Here is a 19442-nt window from a genome sequence, read left to right as displayed (position 1 = left end):
AGGTTAAGCAATACATCACACCGTCATGAGTGACAGAGATGCATGAACACAGCTGAAGCTAACAGCGGTGGTCACAGATGGCAAACCTCAAGACCCTCCCATTGGTAGCTAATTGGATTGGGAAGTATTGACTTTGGCAATACAAGCAGATTTAAGCTGGCTAGCTTCCATCGGCCAATTAAACAAAATACTGAGAACATTTCTGGTTGGCTTAGGTTCCTCTTGATCTTTTAGCCAAGCCATTAGTCAGATCGGAGCATGTAGTCATCCTTCATTTTAATGCATTTTTGTTGGCATTGCAGTCGAAGACAGACAGCGGAGCACTCTAAATACACTCTGGAGTAGTTATTACCCTTCAACTGCCAGGCTCCTGAACCAACGTGGATAACTTCACTCACCTCAACACTGAGCTGATTTCACAACCTACTTTTATCATGTTCTCAGAATTACTTATTTGTTAGTTTGTTTGTTTTGTATTTGCGCCATTTGTCTACTTTTGCACATTGGCTGTTTGTCTTTGTGTAGTTTTTCATTGACTCTGTTGTGCTTCCTTGTATCTATCTACTATGAATGACTGCAGGAAAATGAATCTCAGGGTTATATGTGGTGACATACATGTACTCTGATAATAAATTTACTTTGAACCCAGAAATATCAGCCACTGTGCCACTGCTATCAGCCCTCACCATTACCTAGGATCTTGCCTGAGACAGCGGACGAGGGCTTCAATGCTCTCTAAACTAAAGCGTATTCATTGAAGAACTATGTAGAAGGCAAAATTAAAAAGCCTATTCTTAGAAATAAATTGGCAAGTGAAGATTAAAATTCTGCAGTTGCTGGAATACTCATGGGCCTGTTTTACTGGTTATTATGAAAGTCTTTGCTTCATTTCTTTTCTGCCCTCTACCTCAACAATTTTCTCAACTACTCTATCAGCACTTGAAAATTTCCAACCTGCTGATACTTTCACTTTGAGTTCTTTTGTTCTGAATCATTGCCTCCATCAAGAGGCAGGCCAGGCACGAACATCCTTTAAGCTTGTGGTCTCCCCAAACCATCTCAATCCTATTTTCTCCCATCATGTCTCCTGCAAGGACCCCATCCAGTCCCCTCAGTTCCTCCACAATTTCCTTGGATATGACTTTTCACACGTTGCCACAGAGAACTTCTCCTTCCTGTATTGTGGCATCTCCTCACCCCTAGGTGAAAAGAAGCAACATTTCCCGTTTCCCCTCCTGTCTCTTCTCCAATTCTCATCACCTTCCCCACCCTGCCTGTTCTGCACTTCTGTTCCCCTGGACAATCCCCTGATTCACTCTCCTCTCTGCCAACCATTCCCCTCCTTGCCTTTTCCCACAACTGCGCTTTTTCTCTCTCGCTCACATCCAGGGACCCAGACATCCTTTTCCACATGAAACTGTGATTAAGTGGGCAGTGAATGCAGTATGGAGGATTCGTTCAATCTAGCATATACTGCATTCAGTGCTCACAATGTGATCCACTCTGCATTGGGGAAATCAAATGAAAATTCGGTATTCCTGTGATTTCAGTCTATTGAAGCAGCCAATATTCCCAAGGGCTGCATTTAAATCCTCCATCGTACTCCAATGCATCTGTCACCTCCCACCTTATGTTGAATTAGGGTGTACATTCGTTATTTTTCATATTCCTTCCTTGTAGTTTCACTTTCCTATGTTTGATCATTATCACCAATATACATGTAGTTGTTCAGTGAATTTTCCTGCAATTACAGTAGTTACTGGAATCGTCTGTGCAGGTGTCACTCTGCTTTAATCTGGCTGTTTCATAGGTTAATAGTTATCACTGGAATTTTTTTATCTCCTGTTGGAGTACGAGACGACCACGACTGGTTTTTTTTCTCTTTGCATTTCTTTGGTTAGGCTTTGTTCTTGTAGCATTTAATAAAACTGCTTAAGTTATATTTTGTGCCTCTGTCTTAACTTCTAATAACCTTTGGATCGCAAAAGCATCAAGATCTAGAAATTATAACAACAAGGCCTTGAGGAACAGCACCCTAACTTCCAGGTGAAATATTGAGGCCTACAACTTTAGGTAATAGTCTGCATCACCCATCTTCCTTCTCCAGCCCCCACCTAATGGATACAATCCACTGGCCTAACTTTGCACAACTCGTACATTCCTCTATGCTCTCCCTAGAACTGACCTCAGTTCAGTTTTCATGAAGCAAACACCATATTCTCTCTCCCTCAAGGGCTCCCATTGAACTCATTTTCAAAATGTTCCCAAGGCAACACTGACCTCATCCAATCATCTGTTCCCTTTATGTTGTGCATCCCTCCTACACTCTTGCAACTTCATACAAACTGCTTTATCTCCTTCCCATTTCTGGCAAAGAATCTAGGATTTCAACATCAATTGCCACCTCCCTCCTCCTCCCAGAACTGCCACCTGACCCACTGAGTTCCTGCCATTGTTTTTACTTTAGAAATTTGTGTATATTTCAAGATACAAAAAGCTTTGCAATTTAGGGAAAAAAAGTACTCCAGCCCTCTCTTCCAATTTTCCTTGCAAGATTTTTAACGAGTGTGGTTAACAGGAGGAATAATTCACACGAGTGAGGGTGTGAAAGAAAAAATATTTTACCAATCTCCACTTTAAATCCTGGACTCCACAGGTTCATTGAGAGCTGGTCTCAACTGGAACAGAAAAGATTTCTTTCACTATCTAATGACCTTTACAGAGAAGTGAGAGTTTTATTGGGAGTGCGCACGTTAGGAAAGGATAAATCTGGGTTTGGCTCTGATGTCCCACTGTGAACAGAACTTGCAACTCTTTTAGTACCGGAAAAGCTGTCAGCAGCATTTTTCAGGGCATGAGTTGCCAGTCTTGAGAAGGGAAAATTGGATTGGGGACACCAAATATATTTCCGAAAAATAATTAAATACAATAAATTACGCCCATTCCTTAAACAAAACCACCTTTTGAGTAGACAGCAGGGTTAGTGACACAGGAGAGAAATAAAAAGAAATTTGGGCTGTCAGCTGAAGACCAATGAAGGATAATACATTGCCAATCAAAACATTCAAGTAAAACACTTTAATTTTAAAAAGGAGATAAGTATTATATAGAGAGTGGCCAAAGGGACAGCAAAATGCAGAACCATGACACAGATTGGTCTTCTCAAGATTCACATTATGAATCCTTGCCCAGCCCGATTGCACTTTCTTTCTTCGTCAACCAATATGGCCCATTTCTCTCAATAACACAAAGCAAAGCAGAAGTTGAATGATCATGTTCCAGATTCAATGAAGAATGTCGTCATTCTTCACCACACAACTTAAAGGAGTCAGAATCAGATTTAATAACAGCAGCACGTGTCATGAAATTTGTTAGCTTAGTGACAGCAGTACAATGCTATACGTGATAGAGAGAAAAAGAAAGTGAATTACAGCATGTAATAGAGATATTGATAGATATAGTTCAATAAGTAGTGCAAAAAAATACAGAATTTTTTTTTAAAGTGAGGTAATGCTCATGGGTTCACTGTCCATTCAAAAATCAGATGGCAGAGGGAAAGAAGCTATTCCTGAATCACTGAAAATGTGCCTTCAGGTTCCTGTAACTTCTTCGATGGTTGCAATGAGAAGAGGGCAAGTCCTGGGTGGTGGAAGTCCTTACTGATGGACACTGCCTTGCTGTGGCACCGCTTCTTATAGATGCCTTGGATACTACAGAGGCCAGTGCTTATGATAGAGCTGATTAATTTTACAACTCTGCAGCTTCCTTTGATTCCGTGCCGTAGCCACCACACCCCCTCCCCCCATACCAGTCAGTGATGCAACCAGTTAGAATAGTCCAGAGTCCAACTGTAGAAATTTGAAGGTGTTTTTGGTGACATACCAATCTCCTTAAACTCCTAATGAAATTTAGCCACTGTCTTGCCTTCTTTGTTGCTGGCTCAATATGTTGGGACCAGTTTAGATCCTCTGAGATCGTGACACCCAGGAACGTGAAATTGCTCACTCTCTCCACTTCTGATCCCTCTGAGGACTGGTGCGTGTTCCCACATCCCACCCTTCCTGAAGTCCACAACCAGCTCTTTGGTCTTACTGGCATTGAGAGCAAGGTTATTATTGCGACACCACTCAACTAGCTGGTATATCACACTCCTGTATGCCCTCTCGTCACCGTCAGAGATTCTGCCAACAATGGCTGTATCATTACCAAATTTACAGATGTTATTTGAGCTATGCCTGGCACACAGCCATGGGTATGGAGACAGAGTAGAACAGTGGACTAAGCACACATCCCTGAGGTGTGCATGTGTTGATTGTCAGCGAGGTGGAGATGTAATTTCCAATCCACACTGATTGTGGTCTTCCGGTGAGGAAGCCAAGGGTCCAGTTGCAGAGGGAGGTACAGAGGCCCAGGTTCTGTAGCTTATCGATCAGGACTGTAGGAATGATGCTGTTAAACTCTGAGCTGTAGTCAATAAACAGCATCCTGAAATAGGTACTTGTGTTGTCCGGGTGATCCAAGGCTGTGTGTTGAACCAGTGAGATCGTATCCACCATAAGCCTACTGTGGTGATAGGCAAATTGCAGTGGGTCCAGGTCCTTGCTCAGGCAGGAGTTGATATTAGTCATAACCAACCTCTCAAAGCACCTCATTACTGTAGATGTGAGTGCTACTGGACAATAGTTAAGGCAGCTCACGCTACACTTCTTGGGCACTGGTATGATTGTTGCCCTTTTGAAGCAGGTGGGAACTTCCGAATGTAGAAATGAAAGATTGAAAATATCTTTGAATGTCCCCACCAATTGATTGGCACAGGATTCAGATGACCAATGGGATGAACCAAAAGGTTCATAGCCTGCTGAGGGCTAGAGCTGTACATGCAACCCAGGTATGACTTGCGGAGGCCTATTTCAAGAGCTAAGGAACAATTCCAAGTACTCATTCGGTCCCTGAATACAGTCCAGTCCACCAGTTCAAAGCAGTCCTGTAAATGCCCCTGCCTTCTTGGTCCAGTGCAGTCTTCAGTCTCTGCCTATACTTAAGGAGGTGATCGACCTTCCAAAGGGTGGGCGTGGAATAGCACATTAAGGAATCTTGAGGAGACAAAATGATTGTTACACTGGATCTGATGTTACACCTGGCACACATCAGTGATTCAGGAACAGCTTCTTCCCCTCTGCCATCCAATTTCTGAATGGACACTCATTTGATGCATTAGAAAAGACAGTGAACAAAGAATGCAATAAGATAAAACTACTTATCCTGAAGGAAATTATTGTGGTAAGGTTGCTCAGTCAGAAATATATACAAAATGTAAGCATTGAGGTACAAAAAACAATAAATAAACAGACAAGATTAACTTGTATACATTGATAGTACACAAAATGTTGCTAGGTACAAGAGTATCTGTCTGTAATGTGACTCTGACAGGAAATGATAAAGCCGTGGTGGTGGGTGGATTAATGGGTGAAGATGTTGATCAGTCTGCTAGCTTGTAGGAAATAACCAATTCTGCACAGGGAACAACTGCTACACTCTCTCTAATTGTTGTCAAATTTTAAAGTGACTGATTAAAGAGATCTAATGCATTCACAAAACAAGGTCTCTGCAATATTAAAATTGTTGGAACTCCCCTCTTACAAATGGCAAATAGATTCCTGCACAGCCTTCCCCCAAACTTTTCTTTTATCCGAAGTGACTGATGGATTTGGGTCACTGAATGTTTAGGATCAAGTTGGAGTCTATTTACTTTGCCTCAGTTTAAGAGACCTGGAAAGAGCCACACTGCTTGAGATTTTCATTATTGTTGGTAAATTTAGCCTAAGTTTCCTTAAATTGTTAGGTCCAGGGACAACCATAGTTAATACATTTAAAAATAAATATTTTGCGCTGGTTCCTGATGAAACAATTCAAGGAAACCGGCGAAACAAAAATAAAACTATGACCTTCGTTCAATCCATTCTATGAAAGCTGGGTAAGAAATGGATAAACTTCTTATCATGTAGTCACCTGGACCAGAAGGAGCAAAACACCCCTGGGATTGGAAAGAGGTAGCTGAAGAGATTGTGGAAGCTTTAGTAATCAATAGATTCTGGCATGGTTCCTGGAGGACTGAAACACTGCAAATGTCGCTCCACTCTTTCCAAAGGGAGCAAGGCAAAAAAAGCAAATTATAGGCCAGTTAATCTGATTGGGAAGGTTTTGGAGTCCATTATTAAGCATGGGGTTTTGAGCTACTTGGAAGCACACAGAAAACTATGCTTTGGCCTATTTTAATGTAAGGAAAATCTTGCTTGACAAATCTGCTAGAATTCTTTGAGGCAGGATAGACAAAGGAAAGTCCGTGGATGTTTATTTGGATTTTCAGAAGGCCTTTGACAATTTGCCATACAGGAGGCTGCTGAACAAGAGCCCATAGTATTATGGGACAGGTACTAGAATATACTGGCTGGAGGCAAAGAGTGTGAATAAGGGGGGGCTTTTCTGGCTAGCAACTACTGACTAGTGGTGTGCTGTAGGGGCCGGTGTTGGGACTGCTTCTTTTCATATTGTACGAAAATGATTTGAAAGAAGGAATTGATGCCTTTGTGGCCAAGTTTGCGAATTATACAAAGATAGGTGTAAGGGCAGGCAGAGGATGCATGGTATCCGCAGGACTTACATTGGGGGAATGGGCAAATGTGGCAGATGAATATAATGTAAAGTGTATGGTCATGCACTTTGGTAGAAAGAATAAAGGCATCGACTATTTTGTAAATGGGGAGAAAATTCAAAATTCAGAGGCACAGTAGGACTTGGGCGTCCCCAAGCAGGATTCCCTAAAGGCCAACTTGCAGGTTGAATCGGTGGTAAGCAAGGCATTCATTTCGAGAGGACTAGAATATGAAAGGAAGGATATAATGCTGAGGCTTTATAAGGCATTGATCAGACTGCACTTGGTGTATTGTGAGCAGTTCTGGAGGCCCTTATCTAATTGGAGAGGTTCTGGAGGAGGTTCACATGGAGGATCCCAGGAACAAAAGGGTTAACAGATGAAGAAGGTTTGATAGCTTTGGGCCATTACTTGCTGCAGTTCAGAAGAAAGGGATGGGGATCTCATTGAAACCTATTGAATATTCAAAAGGCAAAAAAGGAAATCTGCAGATGCTGGACATTCAAGCAACACACACAAAATGCTGGTGGAACGCAGCAGGTCAAACATGCATTCCCCCAGCATTTTGTGTGAATATTGAAAAGTTTGGATATAGTAGATGTGGAGAGGATGTTTCCTACAGTGGGGGAGTCTAGGGCAGAAGGCACAGCCTCAGGATTGAGGGCATCCATTTGGAACAGATGAGGAAAGATTAATTTAGTCAGTGGGTGGTGAATCTGTAGAATTGGCTTGCATAGCCGAAGTCATTGGGAGTATTTATTAAAGAAGAGATTCTTGATTAATCAGTGAGTCAAAGGCTATGAAGAGAAGGCAGATGAATTGGATTGAGAGGGATGATAAGTCAGCCATGATGGAATGGTGGAGCAGACTCAATGTGCTAAATGGCCTAATTCTGCACCTAGGTCTTATGATCTTATACAGTCATCTTTCAATTGGCTAAACTTCTCATTGTGACCTAGACTCCTGGTGGATATTTTATGCACTATATATCAGGGGAACAATGGCTGTCCAACCTTACCCATCATCTGGACATCGTGGAATCTTGTGCAAGGAGCGATGTCAGCATGCAGTCTGCACAACAAAGCACGAGGAACGGAAAGTGCATAATCCCTATATCCTCAATGTCAATTGCCCTCAGGAAGAGCTGCAACCTTTCACAGAAGAAACTGGAAATCTAATTAAGCACTGGAGTAGATTATTTTGCAATCGCAAACACTTTCAAGTTTAAAACACAAGAGATTCAGCAGATGCTGGAAATCCAGAGTAAGACACACAAAATGCTGGAGAAACTCAGCAGGTCAGGCAGCATTTATGGAAAGCAATAAAAGTCGACGTTTCGAGTCATGTGCCTTCATCAGGACTCTCGGCCTGAAAAGTTGACTCATCATCTCCACAGATGCTGCCTGACCCGCTGAGTTCCTCCAGCATTTTACATGTCTTACTCTGGATTTCTAACATCTGCCAAATCTCGTGTTTTAAATTTGAATTCTCCTTTAAAATTCAAGTAGCTGGAGATAAATACGCTCCTTGTACATCAGCTTTAGTAGCTACTGAGATATCTCAAAACTGAGGATAAATGAATATACTTGCCAAACAGTCAAAGTGCAGCAGCAATCTTTGAGTACTATTACCGCTGACTTCAGAAATTCACAAAATGCATCACCAGCTCGGCATTTTTGAACTTAATGTGACCTTGCCAGCCCATCTGCAGTCCAATCTGTCCACACAAGGCCTTTAGCTCTCTCTGAAAAATGCTGGTATTCAGCGAAGGCAGCGCTTTCTGTGACCTCAGAGCTAAGCTACCTAATAGGTTCACAGTGATGAACACATATACATGCAGAAAATCTTAAATGGTGTTCCCAGCTTCATAAGTACCAGCATCACTTGAAGAGAAGCTGGTACTGGTACCCTTCACAAGTACCAGCTCAACTACCAGGAGTATAGAGACACGTGAGGCAGATGCAGCTGAGAACCCTGGCAAACTGTATTGCACTTTGGGTCTTGTTGATAACAAGCTTATCTCCTTCAAGATCAATTCCCCAAGTATTGTGTGTGTGTGTGTGTTTTTGAGGGGAAGGATGGAAGGGGTGAATATATTAAAACATGAAGCAATAAGTTAAATGAACTAAGGTGGAAAGAAATAAAATGGTAAAACAAATTTCTTGACAATGACTGCCATTGATTTACAAGAACAAACCCCTTCAGTTGCTAAAAACCAAAGTTTACAACCACTGATTTTCCACCCTCCTCCCCAAAAGGGTGTTGTATTTCAATTAAACCAATCAACAACTGGTTGATTCACAAGCCTGAATTTAAAATATTCCACTCCATAAGAAAACTACTTCTGTGCAACAGACTATTTCATCCCTGTATATTATGTTAATGATCTGGCAGAAGAACCATCACCACAGTTTGGAACACACTGTCGGGGGTGCTGATAGAAGCTGATGCAATAGGAACATTTAGAATACTCTCAGCTAGGCATGTGGATGCAAAGAAAAAGAGGGTTAGGGGCTGTGTAGGTGGAAAGGGTTAGATTCAACTGTGGAGTAGGTTTAGTGCAGTGCTACATATGACTTCATAAATCATTTTTATGGCTTTTTTTTTCAGGGAGAAGGCCAGAGGATGGGGTTGAGAATGATAATAAATCAGCCATGATGGAATGGCAGAGCAGACTCTTCAGGCCAAATGGCCTATTTCCACTTCTGTGTGTTGTGATCTTATATAGGTTGACTGTGTACTGTTACATCTTCTATGTCAGAATCAGGGTTATTATGGCAAACACATGTTGTTAAATGTTTTGAAGAAGTAGTACAGTGGAAGACAAAAACTTACTATAACTTGCTATAAGAATTATATATCTCCCCTAAAATGCTGAGTGTGGGTCTTCAGGCTTCTGTACCTCCTCCCTGATGTTACCTCCAAGAGGACCACAACCTTGCCATTAGGTTTGGAGGTTTGTGTGCCTCAGTGACAGAGGGCTATGTTGGTGCAGTCAGGACATCATACCTTGGCTCTTGGTAAAGTCACCCATGTCAAAAGGTCACTGGAATTTGGAAGGATGAGAGAGGATCTGATTGAAACATATAAGATTATTAAGGGATTGGACACGCTAGAGGCAGGAAACATGTTCCTGATGTTGCAGGGAGTCCAGAACCAGAGGCCACAGTTTAAGAGCCATTTAAAATGGAGCTCAGGAAAAACTTTTTCACCAGAGAGTGGTGGATATGTGGAATGCTCTGCCTCAGAAGGCAGTGGAGGCCAATTCTCTGGATGCTTTCAAGAAAGAGTTAGATAGAGCTCTTAAAGATAGCGGAGTCAGGGGATAAGGGGAGAAGGCAGGAACGGGGTACTGATTGTGGATGATCAGCCATGATCACATTGAATGGTGGTGTTGGCTCGATGGACCGAATAGCCTAATCCTGCGCCTATTGTCTGTTGTCAAAGGGCAGAGGCCAGACCAAGAGTGGTCCACTGGTCCTCCAGATTCAGGGGTTCAGCTCAGGGTTAACAACCTTGACTTGCAAAAAAAAATTGTTACAGAAGCAGCAATGAAGAATCATTCTACATCTGAGTGCAACATTATTCCTGAATCACCACTTAGGACTTGCATAACTGACAGTGAAAACCGAGAGGAAGCTACTGACATGAAGGGAGCCCTGAACACTGCCAGAGATGGAGAGCCTTCATTGCTGCCCTAACCACCAGTGACATAATAGGCAGTCTATCCACACATCCCTGCTGTTAGTAATGAGGACAGCACTTAAATATCTGGCCAAGACTTCACCCGTGACTTGACTGCTAATAAAAAGTATTTTAAAAACTGAAATGGTTGCTTTCTTTTTAAAGCCCTTAAGAAACAACATCCCAAAACTGGTGTTTAAAATATTCCCCAAACTGAACTGCAGAGCAAAAAGCAACAGAAGTACAGATCATAAATGCTTTCACACAAATAAACTTCTGCCCCCACCTATTCGTCAACTCCACACTGCCACCATAAGGGAAACCTTGGTTGGGCTGAGCGGTGGCAGCTGCAGTTCTATTTGGAGAAGTGCAAAGTGAAACACTTTGGAAGGTTGAATTGAATGTAGAGTAAGAGTAATGACAGGATACTTATCAGTGTGGTGAGACAGGGGATCTTGGGATCCACATCCTTGGATCTCTCAAAGTTGCAGAATTAAGAAGGTGATTAAGAAGGCATCTGGTATGTTAGCCTTCAATTGTCAGGGGATTGAGTTCAAGCTGCGAGATAATATTGCAGCTCTATAAAACTCCGGCTGGACCACACTATGAGTAGTGCGTCTCATTCTGATTGCCTCATTATAGGGAGGATGGGAAAGCTTCAGGAGATCTACCAGGATGCACTCTGTTTTAGAGAGAATGTGTCATAAAGGTTGACCTAGCGAGGGCTTTTCTCCTTGGGTGGGTTGGGGAGGGGGAGAGGAAGACAGACAATGATAGAAGCAAGTAAGATGATTAAAAGCATACAGAGTAGCTTGGCTAATATGGGAGGGCATCATAGTATAGAGGGAATGTTAGAGTTTATTGTCAATATGCAAGTGGTAGGTGCATGGAATGTACAGCAAACAGTGGTGTACAGGCAAACACATTAGGGACATTTAGGAGATGCTTAGACAGGCACACAGATAAAAGAAAAATAGAGGGTTATGTTGGAGGGAAGGGTTAGATTGACCTTGGAATAGGTTAAAAGGTCAGCATGACATTGGGGCTGAATGGTTTGTACTGAACTGTCCTGTTCCCTATGTTCTAATCCCAGAAATGAACTCCATTCCCAGAAAACTGTAGTCACGTCAGAGGAGGAAAGGGGAAAATGCCAGCTGTGCTCACGAGGGAGAAAATGTCAAATTCAGATCTGTAGGATTACAAATATCCCAAAAGCATTCAGTTCTACAGCTTTGGGAGTGAATCACAGAAAAGAAAACTTTCTCTTTGCACATTGCAAAATTCCACCCCCTCCCTCTATGGCTTTTGTGGTGAAGGCAATCACAGACATTTGCTCACAAGAGGCCCATAGTTTTCTAAATTCAGCATTTCAGTTTACCAGCTCACTTACACCCTTCCAGCCTAACGCCTCAGAATTTTGGAACCAGGGAAAGAAAAAGTTGCACTGCTGATGGAACAGCCTTGAACCTCCGATTACAATCGCTATCCCTTTCCCTGTTGCTGATTCACCTAGGTCTTCTCATGTACCCCTTTCCCTCTCCCCAGCCTGTTTCACAGATTCTCTTCTCTCACCCATCTGCCAATTCATCCACACTTGGTCCCCTCCCCCTACTGTTCCCATCTGTTCAGCATCCCTCCCTCCCTTAACTGCTTTCACTCACCGGTTTCCCATCACTGCCTAGGCCACTATCTCCGTGGAGAGTTACTAGGATTAGGGAGCACGTCTTTTTTAGAATAGGGTGAGCAAGCTAGGGCTTTTCTCTTTGGAGCGAAGGAGCAGACTTCATTGAGGTGTACAAGATAAAAGGCATAGATCGAGTGGACAGCCAAAGACCTCTTCACAGGATGGAAATAGCTATTAAGATGGGGCAAGGTTGAAGGTGATTGGAGGAAAATATAGAGGTGAGATGTCAGAGACAGGCTTTTTAAAATTTCCCACAGAGAGTGCTGGGAATGTGTGGAACACCGTCACGGGTGCTGGTGAAGGTAGATATGTTAAGGACATTTAAGACCCTCTTAGAAGGGCACACGGATGAAAGAAAAATGGAGGGCTATGTGGGAGGGAAGGATTAAATAGATCTTAGAGTAGGTTAAAAGGCCAGCACAACATTGTGTGCTGAAAGGTCTGAGCTGTTGTAACATTAACCCCTTCTCACCTGAATCCACTATTGCTTAGTGGTCCCTGCCTCACCCCTCTCCTCCACACTGGTTATCTCCCATTCAGTACCTGATGCAGGGTTTAGACCTCCACAGATGCCGCCTGACCCACTTCAGTTCTTCCAGCAGCTCGTGTTTTGATTCCAGTATCGGCAGCTCACTTTGTTAAAAGCTTGAAAATACCTTCTCACCTAGTTATTAACTTTGTCATGTCTAATGGCAAATGTGCCCAGCACAACTGCGTACACACACTTAGCCCGGAGGGCAAGAATAAACTTGCAAGAGTAAAACAACAAAATTATTTGACAAGTTTCTAAGACATACAAGTTTGTCATCTACATAGACCAGGTGCCACCCGGAGAAATATGGGTGTGACAGAATGAAATGCAACCCCTCGGGCAAGTTCTGCCTCCCACGGATGACCTGAGCTCGTGATCAATTCCATTCTATTCACATCAGCTCCAAAGACTGGCAGCTTGATAGACAAAACTCCAAGTGTCTATGCAGCCGAGCCTTGCTTCTTTAGTGGGATAGTACAGAGAAAAAATAGGATGGTTAAGAAGGCATATGGTGTATTGGCCTTCATTAATCAGGGGACTGAGTTCACGAGCCACAAAGTAATGTTGCAGGTCTATAAAACTCTGCTTAGACCACACTTAGAATATTGTGTTCAGTTCTGGTCTCCTCAGTATAAGGCTATGGAAACTTTAGAGAGAAAGCAGGGGAGATTTACCAGGATGCTGCCTGGATTAGAGAGCACGTCTAATGAGGAAAGATCGAGTGAGAAAGAACTTTTCTCTTTGGAGAGGAGAACGAGTGACAGAAACAGGCCCTTTGACCCATTCAGTCTGTTCTGAACCACTGTCCCGCACAGGGACCATGGCCCTCCATACTCTCTACCATCTATGTGCCTATCTAAACTTCTCTTAAACATTGAAATCAAGCTTGCATGCATGACAGCTCATTCCACACTCTCACAGCTCTCCAACTGAAGAAGCTTGCCTTCATATTTCCCTTAAACGTTTCACTTTCCACCTCTAGTTGTACTCTAACCCAAACTCAGTGGAAAAAGCCTGCTTGCATTTACCCTACCTATATCCCCCATAATTTTGTACATCTCTATCAAATCCCTCAATCTTCAAGCTCCAAGGAATAAAGTCCTAACCTATTCGATCTTTCCTTATAACTCAGGTCCTCCAGACCCAGCAACATTCTTGTAAATAAGAGGTAACTTGACAGAGATGTACAAGAGGCATAGATCAGAGATTTCCCCACCCCCACCCCCGGGAAAAAGGGCAATATAAGGAACATAACTTTAAGATGTTTGGGAGGAAAGTACACCAGGTATATCAGAGGCACCGAGTGGTGCCTCTACACTACACAGAGTGGTGGGTGCGTAGAACACACTGCCAGGGCTGGTGGGAGAGGCAGAGACATTAGGGATAATTTAAGAGACTGTTAGGCGCATGGATGAAGGAAAAATAGAGTGAAGGGTGAGGTTGAATTTCGAGGAGATTAAAGGGTCAGTACAATATTGTGGGCCAAAGGGCCTGTACTGAGCTATACTTTATAATGTGCTGCATTGCCCAACTCCTCTCCTAGACTCTAATGATAATTATTCCCTCCCCCCACTTTTAGATTCACTTTCAATTTATCAGCGAGGATCCTCATTTTAATCATCCTTTGTATCCTATAGTCAAGCGAACACTTGTCTGGTGTCTTCAGAAAGACCTCAACCTCTCCAAAGAGAAAGTAGTTGATTTCAAGTGCTGAGGATTAATAACACTTTTCTGGAATAGAAAAATCTAGTTTCTAAATTATTTGTTCAAAGATAGAATAAAGCATTGATACTCTAGATCATTGCTTCTGAAAAGGCACGACAAAACTAAGCTTTGCAACTCTATAGGTCAGGGAACAGGGCAGTGACAAGGCTGAAGAATTCTGAAGAAGGGTCACTTGACACAAAACACAAATAATTTCCTCTCATGATCCAAGTATCTGTAATATTTTTCCGCTTTGGAGGATACACAGAGGTAAAAGAGGCTACTTGACTCAGTTAGCATTATCCCCTGCAGGACATCTGTCAGCCCAGCCCCATGTCAGTTGAAATGATGGAAGGTGACTGTTTCGGCAGTCTATTCCAAACATTAACCTTCAACTACACAATCAGATCCTCACTCATATCAATACTGCACTCATCAGTCACATTCAAACTTTGCCTTGCCCACAGAAGGGGAAAACCGTAAAAACCTCTGACAAACACCTTCAGCAAATATCCTGAAACCTTCCACAGTGGGGGGGGGGGGGGGGAAAGAGAGGGGGGGTTGAATAGAGAGGGGGAGAGGGGAGAGAGGGAGATCAATCAGCAAAGCAGATTATGGAGGCAGCTGAGAGAAAGACAGACAGAGTTGTGAGGGAGGGTAGCAGGGGGCGGAGGCAGATCTGAGGGGAGAGAGAGCTGATGGGGAGAGTGGGAGTGGGAAAAAGAGGGGGGAAGAGGGCGAGAAGAGAGGGGGGAGAGGGGTTAAAAGCACGGCGGAGACGGTACACGACAGAAAAAGGCAGAGAGAGAAGGGGTGCAGGGAAGAGGGGGAGAGAGATGGGAGGGTATGGAGAGAGAATGGGAGAGGGAGATGGAGGAGAGAGTGGGAGGGTCCTGGAGAGGGAGAGGGATATTAGGAGGGAGAGTAGTATTAAGAAGGGGAATGGTATTAGTAGGGGATAAAGAAAGCAAGGGGCAGGGGAAGGGGGAGGGGACGCATCAGAGAGAGACGGGAGCAGAGATAGATACAAATTGACAGACAGGCGGGGCGGGGGAGAGAAGAGAGAAAGTGCAGCAGAAACAGACAGAGAGAAGATGGGAGAGATAGAGAGGGAGGGGGTGGGCACGAGAGGCAGGGAGGGGCAGGCAAGAGAGGGGGATCAGGCGAGTCAGAGAGACAGTGAGAAAGACAGGTGATAGGGAGAAAGAACTACAGGCGAGAGAGTGACAGGCAACAGAGAGAGAGTCAGACAGGCGAGGGGGAGATAGATTGACAGGCGGCGGGGCAGAGAGAGATGGGCAGCGGGGGGGGGGAGAGAGATGGGCAGCGGGGGGGGAGAGAGATGGGCAGCGGGGGGGGAGAGAGATGGGCAGCGGGGGGGGGGAGAGAGATGGGCAGCGGGGGGGGAGAGAGAGGGTGACAGGTGAGATGGAGTGAAAGGGAGAGGCGGGAGTGCGAGAATGTTACAGGCAAGGGCACATGAGGGGGGCAGGCCAGAGAGACAGGTAGGAGTGAAAGAGACAGACTAGTGAGAGAGAGACAGGTGAGAATGAGAGGGACAGGCGAGAGAGGGGAGAGAGAGTCAGGCGACAGGGAGACAGACAAACTAGTAAGAGTGAGAGACAGCCGAGAGTGAAAGAAAGAGACAGAGTGAGTGAGAGAGAGAGAGACTGGCCAGAGAGAGTCAGGCGAGATTAAATATTCAGGAGAGAAAGAAAAATGAGAGACAAAGACAGAGAAAGAAAGAAGCGAATAAAGGGAGACAAAGAGGTAGAAGGGGTGTCACACACAATGGCAAGGTGACAATGGTGCAGGTGCAGGTGCAGCGTCCTTACCCGAATCTCGTTCCTCCTGACCTCCAGGTCGCAGATGCTGTGTCCGTGGTGGCTGCCCATGTAGTAGCAGTAGCGGCAAACGGCCACTTGGTCGGTCTCGCAGTGCAGCAGCCGGTAGGCGTCGTGCTGCGCGCAGCTCCAGGCCCGCGCATCCCCGGCCTCGATTAGCAAGTGGCTGCCGCTGACCGAGGCGGCCTGCAGGTGCGCGGCGACGTGCGCCTGGCAACAGCCGGTGTCGCAGCGCAGGCACACCTTCTGCGCCGGCGAGCTGCGGCAGTAGCGGCAGCAGAGCGGGCTGTAGGCCGAGTTGGCGGCCGACGAGGCCGCGGGGTTGTTATTGGCGGCGGCCGCCGAGCCGGCGACGGCGGCGGCGGCGGAGGAAGCGGCGGCGGCGGCGGCCACGGCGGCGGCGTCGGCCGTGAACGAGTTGAACTTCTCCACGATATTGCTGAGTTTGAGGTTCTTCTCCAGGGCCGGCTTCTGCGGGTAGACGTTGTTGCACTCGGGGCAGCGGCTCACCGACTCCTTGGCCCAGGCCTCGCCGATGCAAGCCCGGCAGAAGTTGTGCTTGCACGGCAGCTGCACCGGCTCCACGAAGACCTGCAGGCAGATCGGGCACAGAAGTTCCTCCTCGAAGCAGCTCTTCCAGTTTTCAGCCATCTTGGGGGAAGAATTCGTTATTTTTCCCCGAAAAGTCAAAACCCAACCCCCTCCCCCTCGACCGACCGTCCCACCTCAGCAGCGGCGGTAGGTAAAGATTTCCATTTAAAATCGGAGGTAAAACCGGTCAATTCAACAACAGATCGTCCGATTTCAGTCCCCGGAGCGAGCAACACGCCCTCCCTTATTCTGCCTTCCCTTTCTTCTTCACAGCCTCAGCCTGACTTCCTCACTGCCATCGAGCCCGTGAAAGCCTCTCCTCTCTCTCTCTCTTCCAAAAGAGATTTAAAAAGGAAATTCCAATCTTGTTGGCACGAATCTCCCTTGTTTAAAAAAAAGCGTTCATTTGGTTTTAAATCCAACCCATCCACTCATTTCCAGCCATCTTCAGCAAGCCTCTTTCTTTCGGTCGGTGCTTATTTTACCGATTTCTCCTTCAAGGGGTATAAATCATTTATATTTATGGCACATTTTTCTTCTCGTCAGCCACCCCCTTCTTCCTTTAGGTACCTTTTTTCCCCCCCTCTTCCCCTTGCTGCAGTCGAACACCACCCTCTTCTGTCAAGTCCAAACTGTTCGGCTCTCCTTCCGGAGTCCCAGATACATCCGAGCAAATATGATCACTCAGGAGAGACGAGAATCCAATCTGCCACTGGCTGTCACGGCATTAAATCCAGATCTAACACACACAAATCAGTTTGCAGCCATCTTGCCTTCTCCTTGCTTCAGCTTTTCTCCCCTCTTGCTTCGCAATCACGAATATATATCCACGAAGACATATATCATCGGCGTTCTTATTTTTGCACGTATGCCAGCGCAAAAATTAAAAAAATAAACAAACGAAAATCAGACGGAAGGCATTGATCCTGTAGTAATAGACCGCGAGCTTCCTCAAATCATACGCAGGAAGAGGTGTAGGAGTAGGGGAGTTAAAAGATGGGAAAATATTCTGTGGTCTTATCACCAAAACAAAAATCCAGTGTACTGTCCAAAATGAATTTAGCTCCCCCTTTTTTTGTGGTCATGTGATAACTTATATAGAGTAGGAAATGCAATTAAATAGGAAATGCCTGCTAACAGTTAATGTTAATTCGTGCATTTAATGTATATTTTAAAAAGTATTATAATCTGAATAACATATTTGGTAATAATATTACTCAAAACAAATATTTTTAAAGGGCTTTGTTTAAATTTCAATACTATTTAATCCCACGCATTATCAAGATTATTAAATAAAGTGGAAAAAATGTACAAAGTTGGTATGTCCACGCTCAAAAAAAATTGTTAGAAATTGCTCGGTAATTACGTGGAATCTACAGTGAAAATATTCCTGCATAGACCGATGCCTATTTAGTGGTCCCCACGAGACCGTAGAACTGGATAATTTTACATATGTATTTATAAAATATTAAAAATCATATTTACTTCTGAAACGTGACCAAGTTTGACTCAAGTGGGGGTGGATTTACACCTCAATTAGATTACGAAAGATGCGTGATACTGATTGGAATCCCCCTTTTAAAAATCACTTCCAAATAGGACTTCAATCCTAATCTTGTAGGCGAAGTCAGAAATGCGCACGCAAGCCTGTCTGTATTTGTGGGACCCACCGCAGTCAGGAGGAAAGAATACCTCCCGGCTCCCTATCACCACTCTTGATCCGCTTCAAAATGATCTGAGATCCCGATTCCATCCGCACTTACCACCCCCACCCCCACCCCCGATGCTGCCCACTAACTTTCTTAGACCCCACAAGATTGCTTTCCCTATGCTGCGCAACTCAATTCCGAAGATGCAATAGGCATCTGACGTTTTTAACTTATGATTGTTGGATTTTGATAAACGGCCTCACTAAACAGCCTGCTTGTTCACATTGAAATGAATTCAATTTCAGCAGCCACCTCCAAGCGCACAAATATTGTGCGATCTTATGACACGATAGTAAAATCAAAGAACAATTAGTCAAGAATGAAACATTATTTCCATGCAATTTGCCAAATTGGTCATTTCAGGGGTGCGGAGATCGCCTGTTTCCAATCAGTCCTAAAAATGACAAGGCGGATATTAACACATATACAAAACACAGGGGGAAGGGAGTGTGAGTCACTTCCTGCTGAAATACGCCCCTATTCGCCTGGCAAGTTTTATTGCTCGGCTCATAAAAGTTCTCTCTTATTTTCGCTCCTACCATTTTTTTTCAAGGTCTATCGGAAATGAATTAGGTTCCTATTCCTCTTGGTGTCACGGTACCCAAACTAGGATTAAAGAAATTTGTTTCAAGCTTCAGCTAAACTGTTGAGCAATTCTGGTTAGAGACTGGTGTTAAAATAGACCACAACTCATCACAGCTTGAACCCTTATCAGAATCCGGAGTGTTCCATTTCCCATAAATCTCCGAATCCTACTTTATCCTATTCAGTCGTTGGCGTTGCTTCTCGGCTTGAGATTCCTTGTTATCGTAAGTTTTTTTTTGTTTAAGGAGAAACGTAAAACAGGATCTAGAATATCAGTTGTGTTAAGAGAAGCAATCCAGTGTTTTAAAGGTCCAATGGGGCGTGTAATGAGAGAGGCAGAGAGAGCATCTGATTTTTCAAAAGGAGAGCGAGTTTTGAAAGTGGGTTGTGTGAGCAGGGACACTGGGTGAGCCATGAAATGGCTTCGGAGTGTTGAGGGGGCCCTTCCAATTGATGT

The 19442-nt window shown here is 44.4% G+C and overlaps 1 protein-coding gene across 1 annotated transcript in view; it reads right to left on the bottom strand.

The window, feature by feature from the left end:
- The window catches only part of LOC132379329 (E3 ubiquitin-protein ligase TRIM8-like), a 109026-nt gene extending 91254 nt beyond the window's left edge, over nt 1-17772 (bottom strand). The window contains exon 1 of the mRNA XM_059947045.1: nt 16092-17772. Coding sequence (XP_059803028.1) covers nt 16092-16751 — 660 coding nt within the window. The 5' untranslated portion in view covers nt 16752-17772. The remainder of the gene's footprint in view (nt 1-16091) is intronic.
- Between the last annotated feature and the right edge of the window lie 1670 nt (nt 17773-19442).

Source organism: Hypanus sabinus, chromosome 22, assembly GCF_030144855.1.
Source record: "Hypanus sabinus isolate sHypSab1 chromosome 22, sHypSab1.hap1, whole genome shotgun sequence".
NCBI lineage: Eukaryota > Metazoa > Chordata > Chondrichthyes > Myliobatiformes > Dasyatidae > Hypanus > Hypanus sabinus.
The sequence above is the reverse complement of the archived record's forward strand: the minus strand, read 5'-3'. Positions and strand labels throughout refer to the sequence as shown.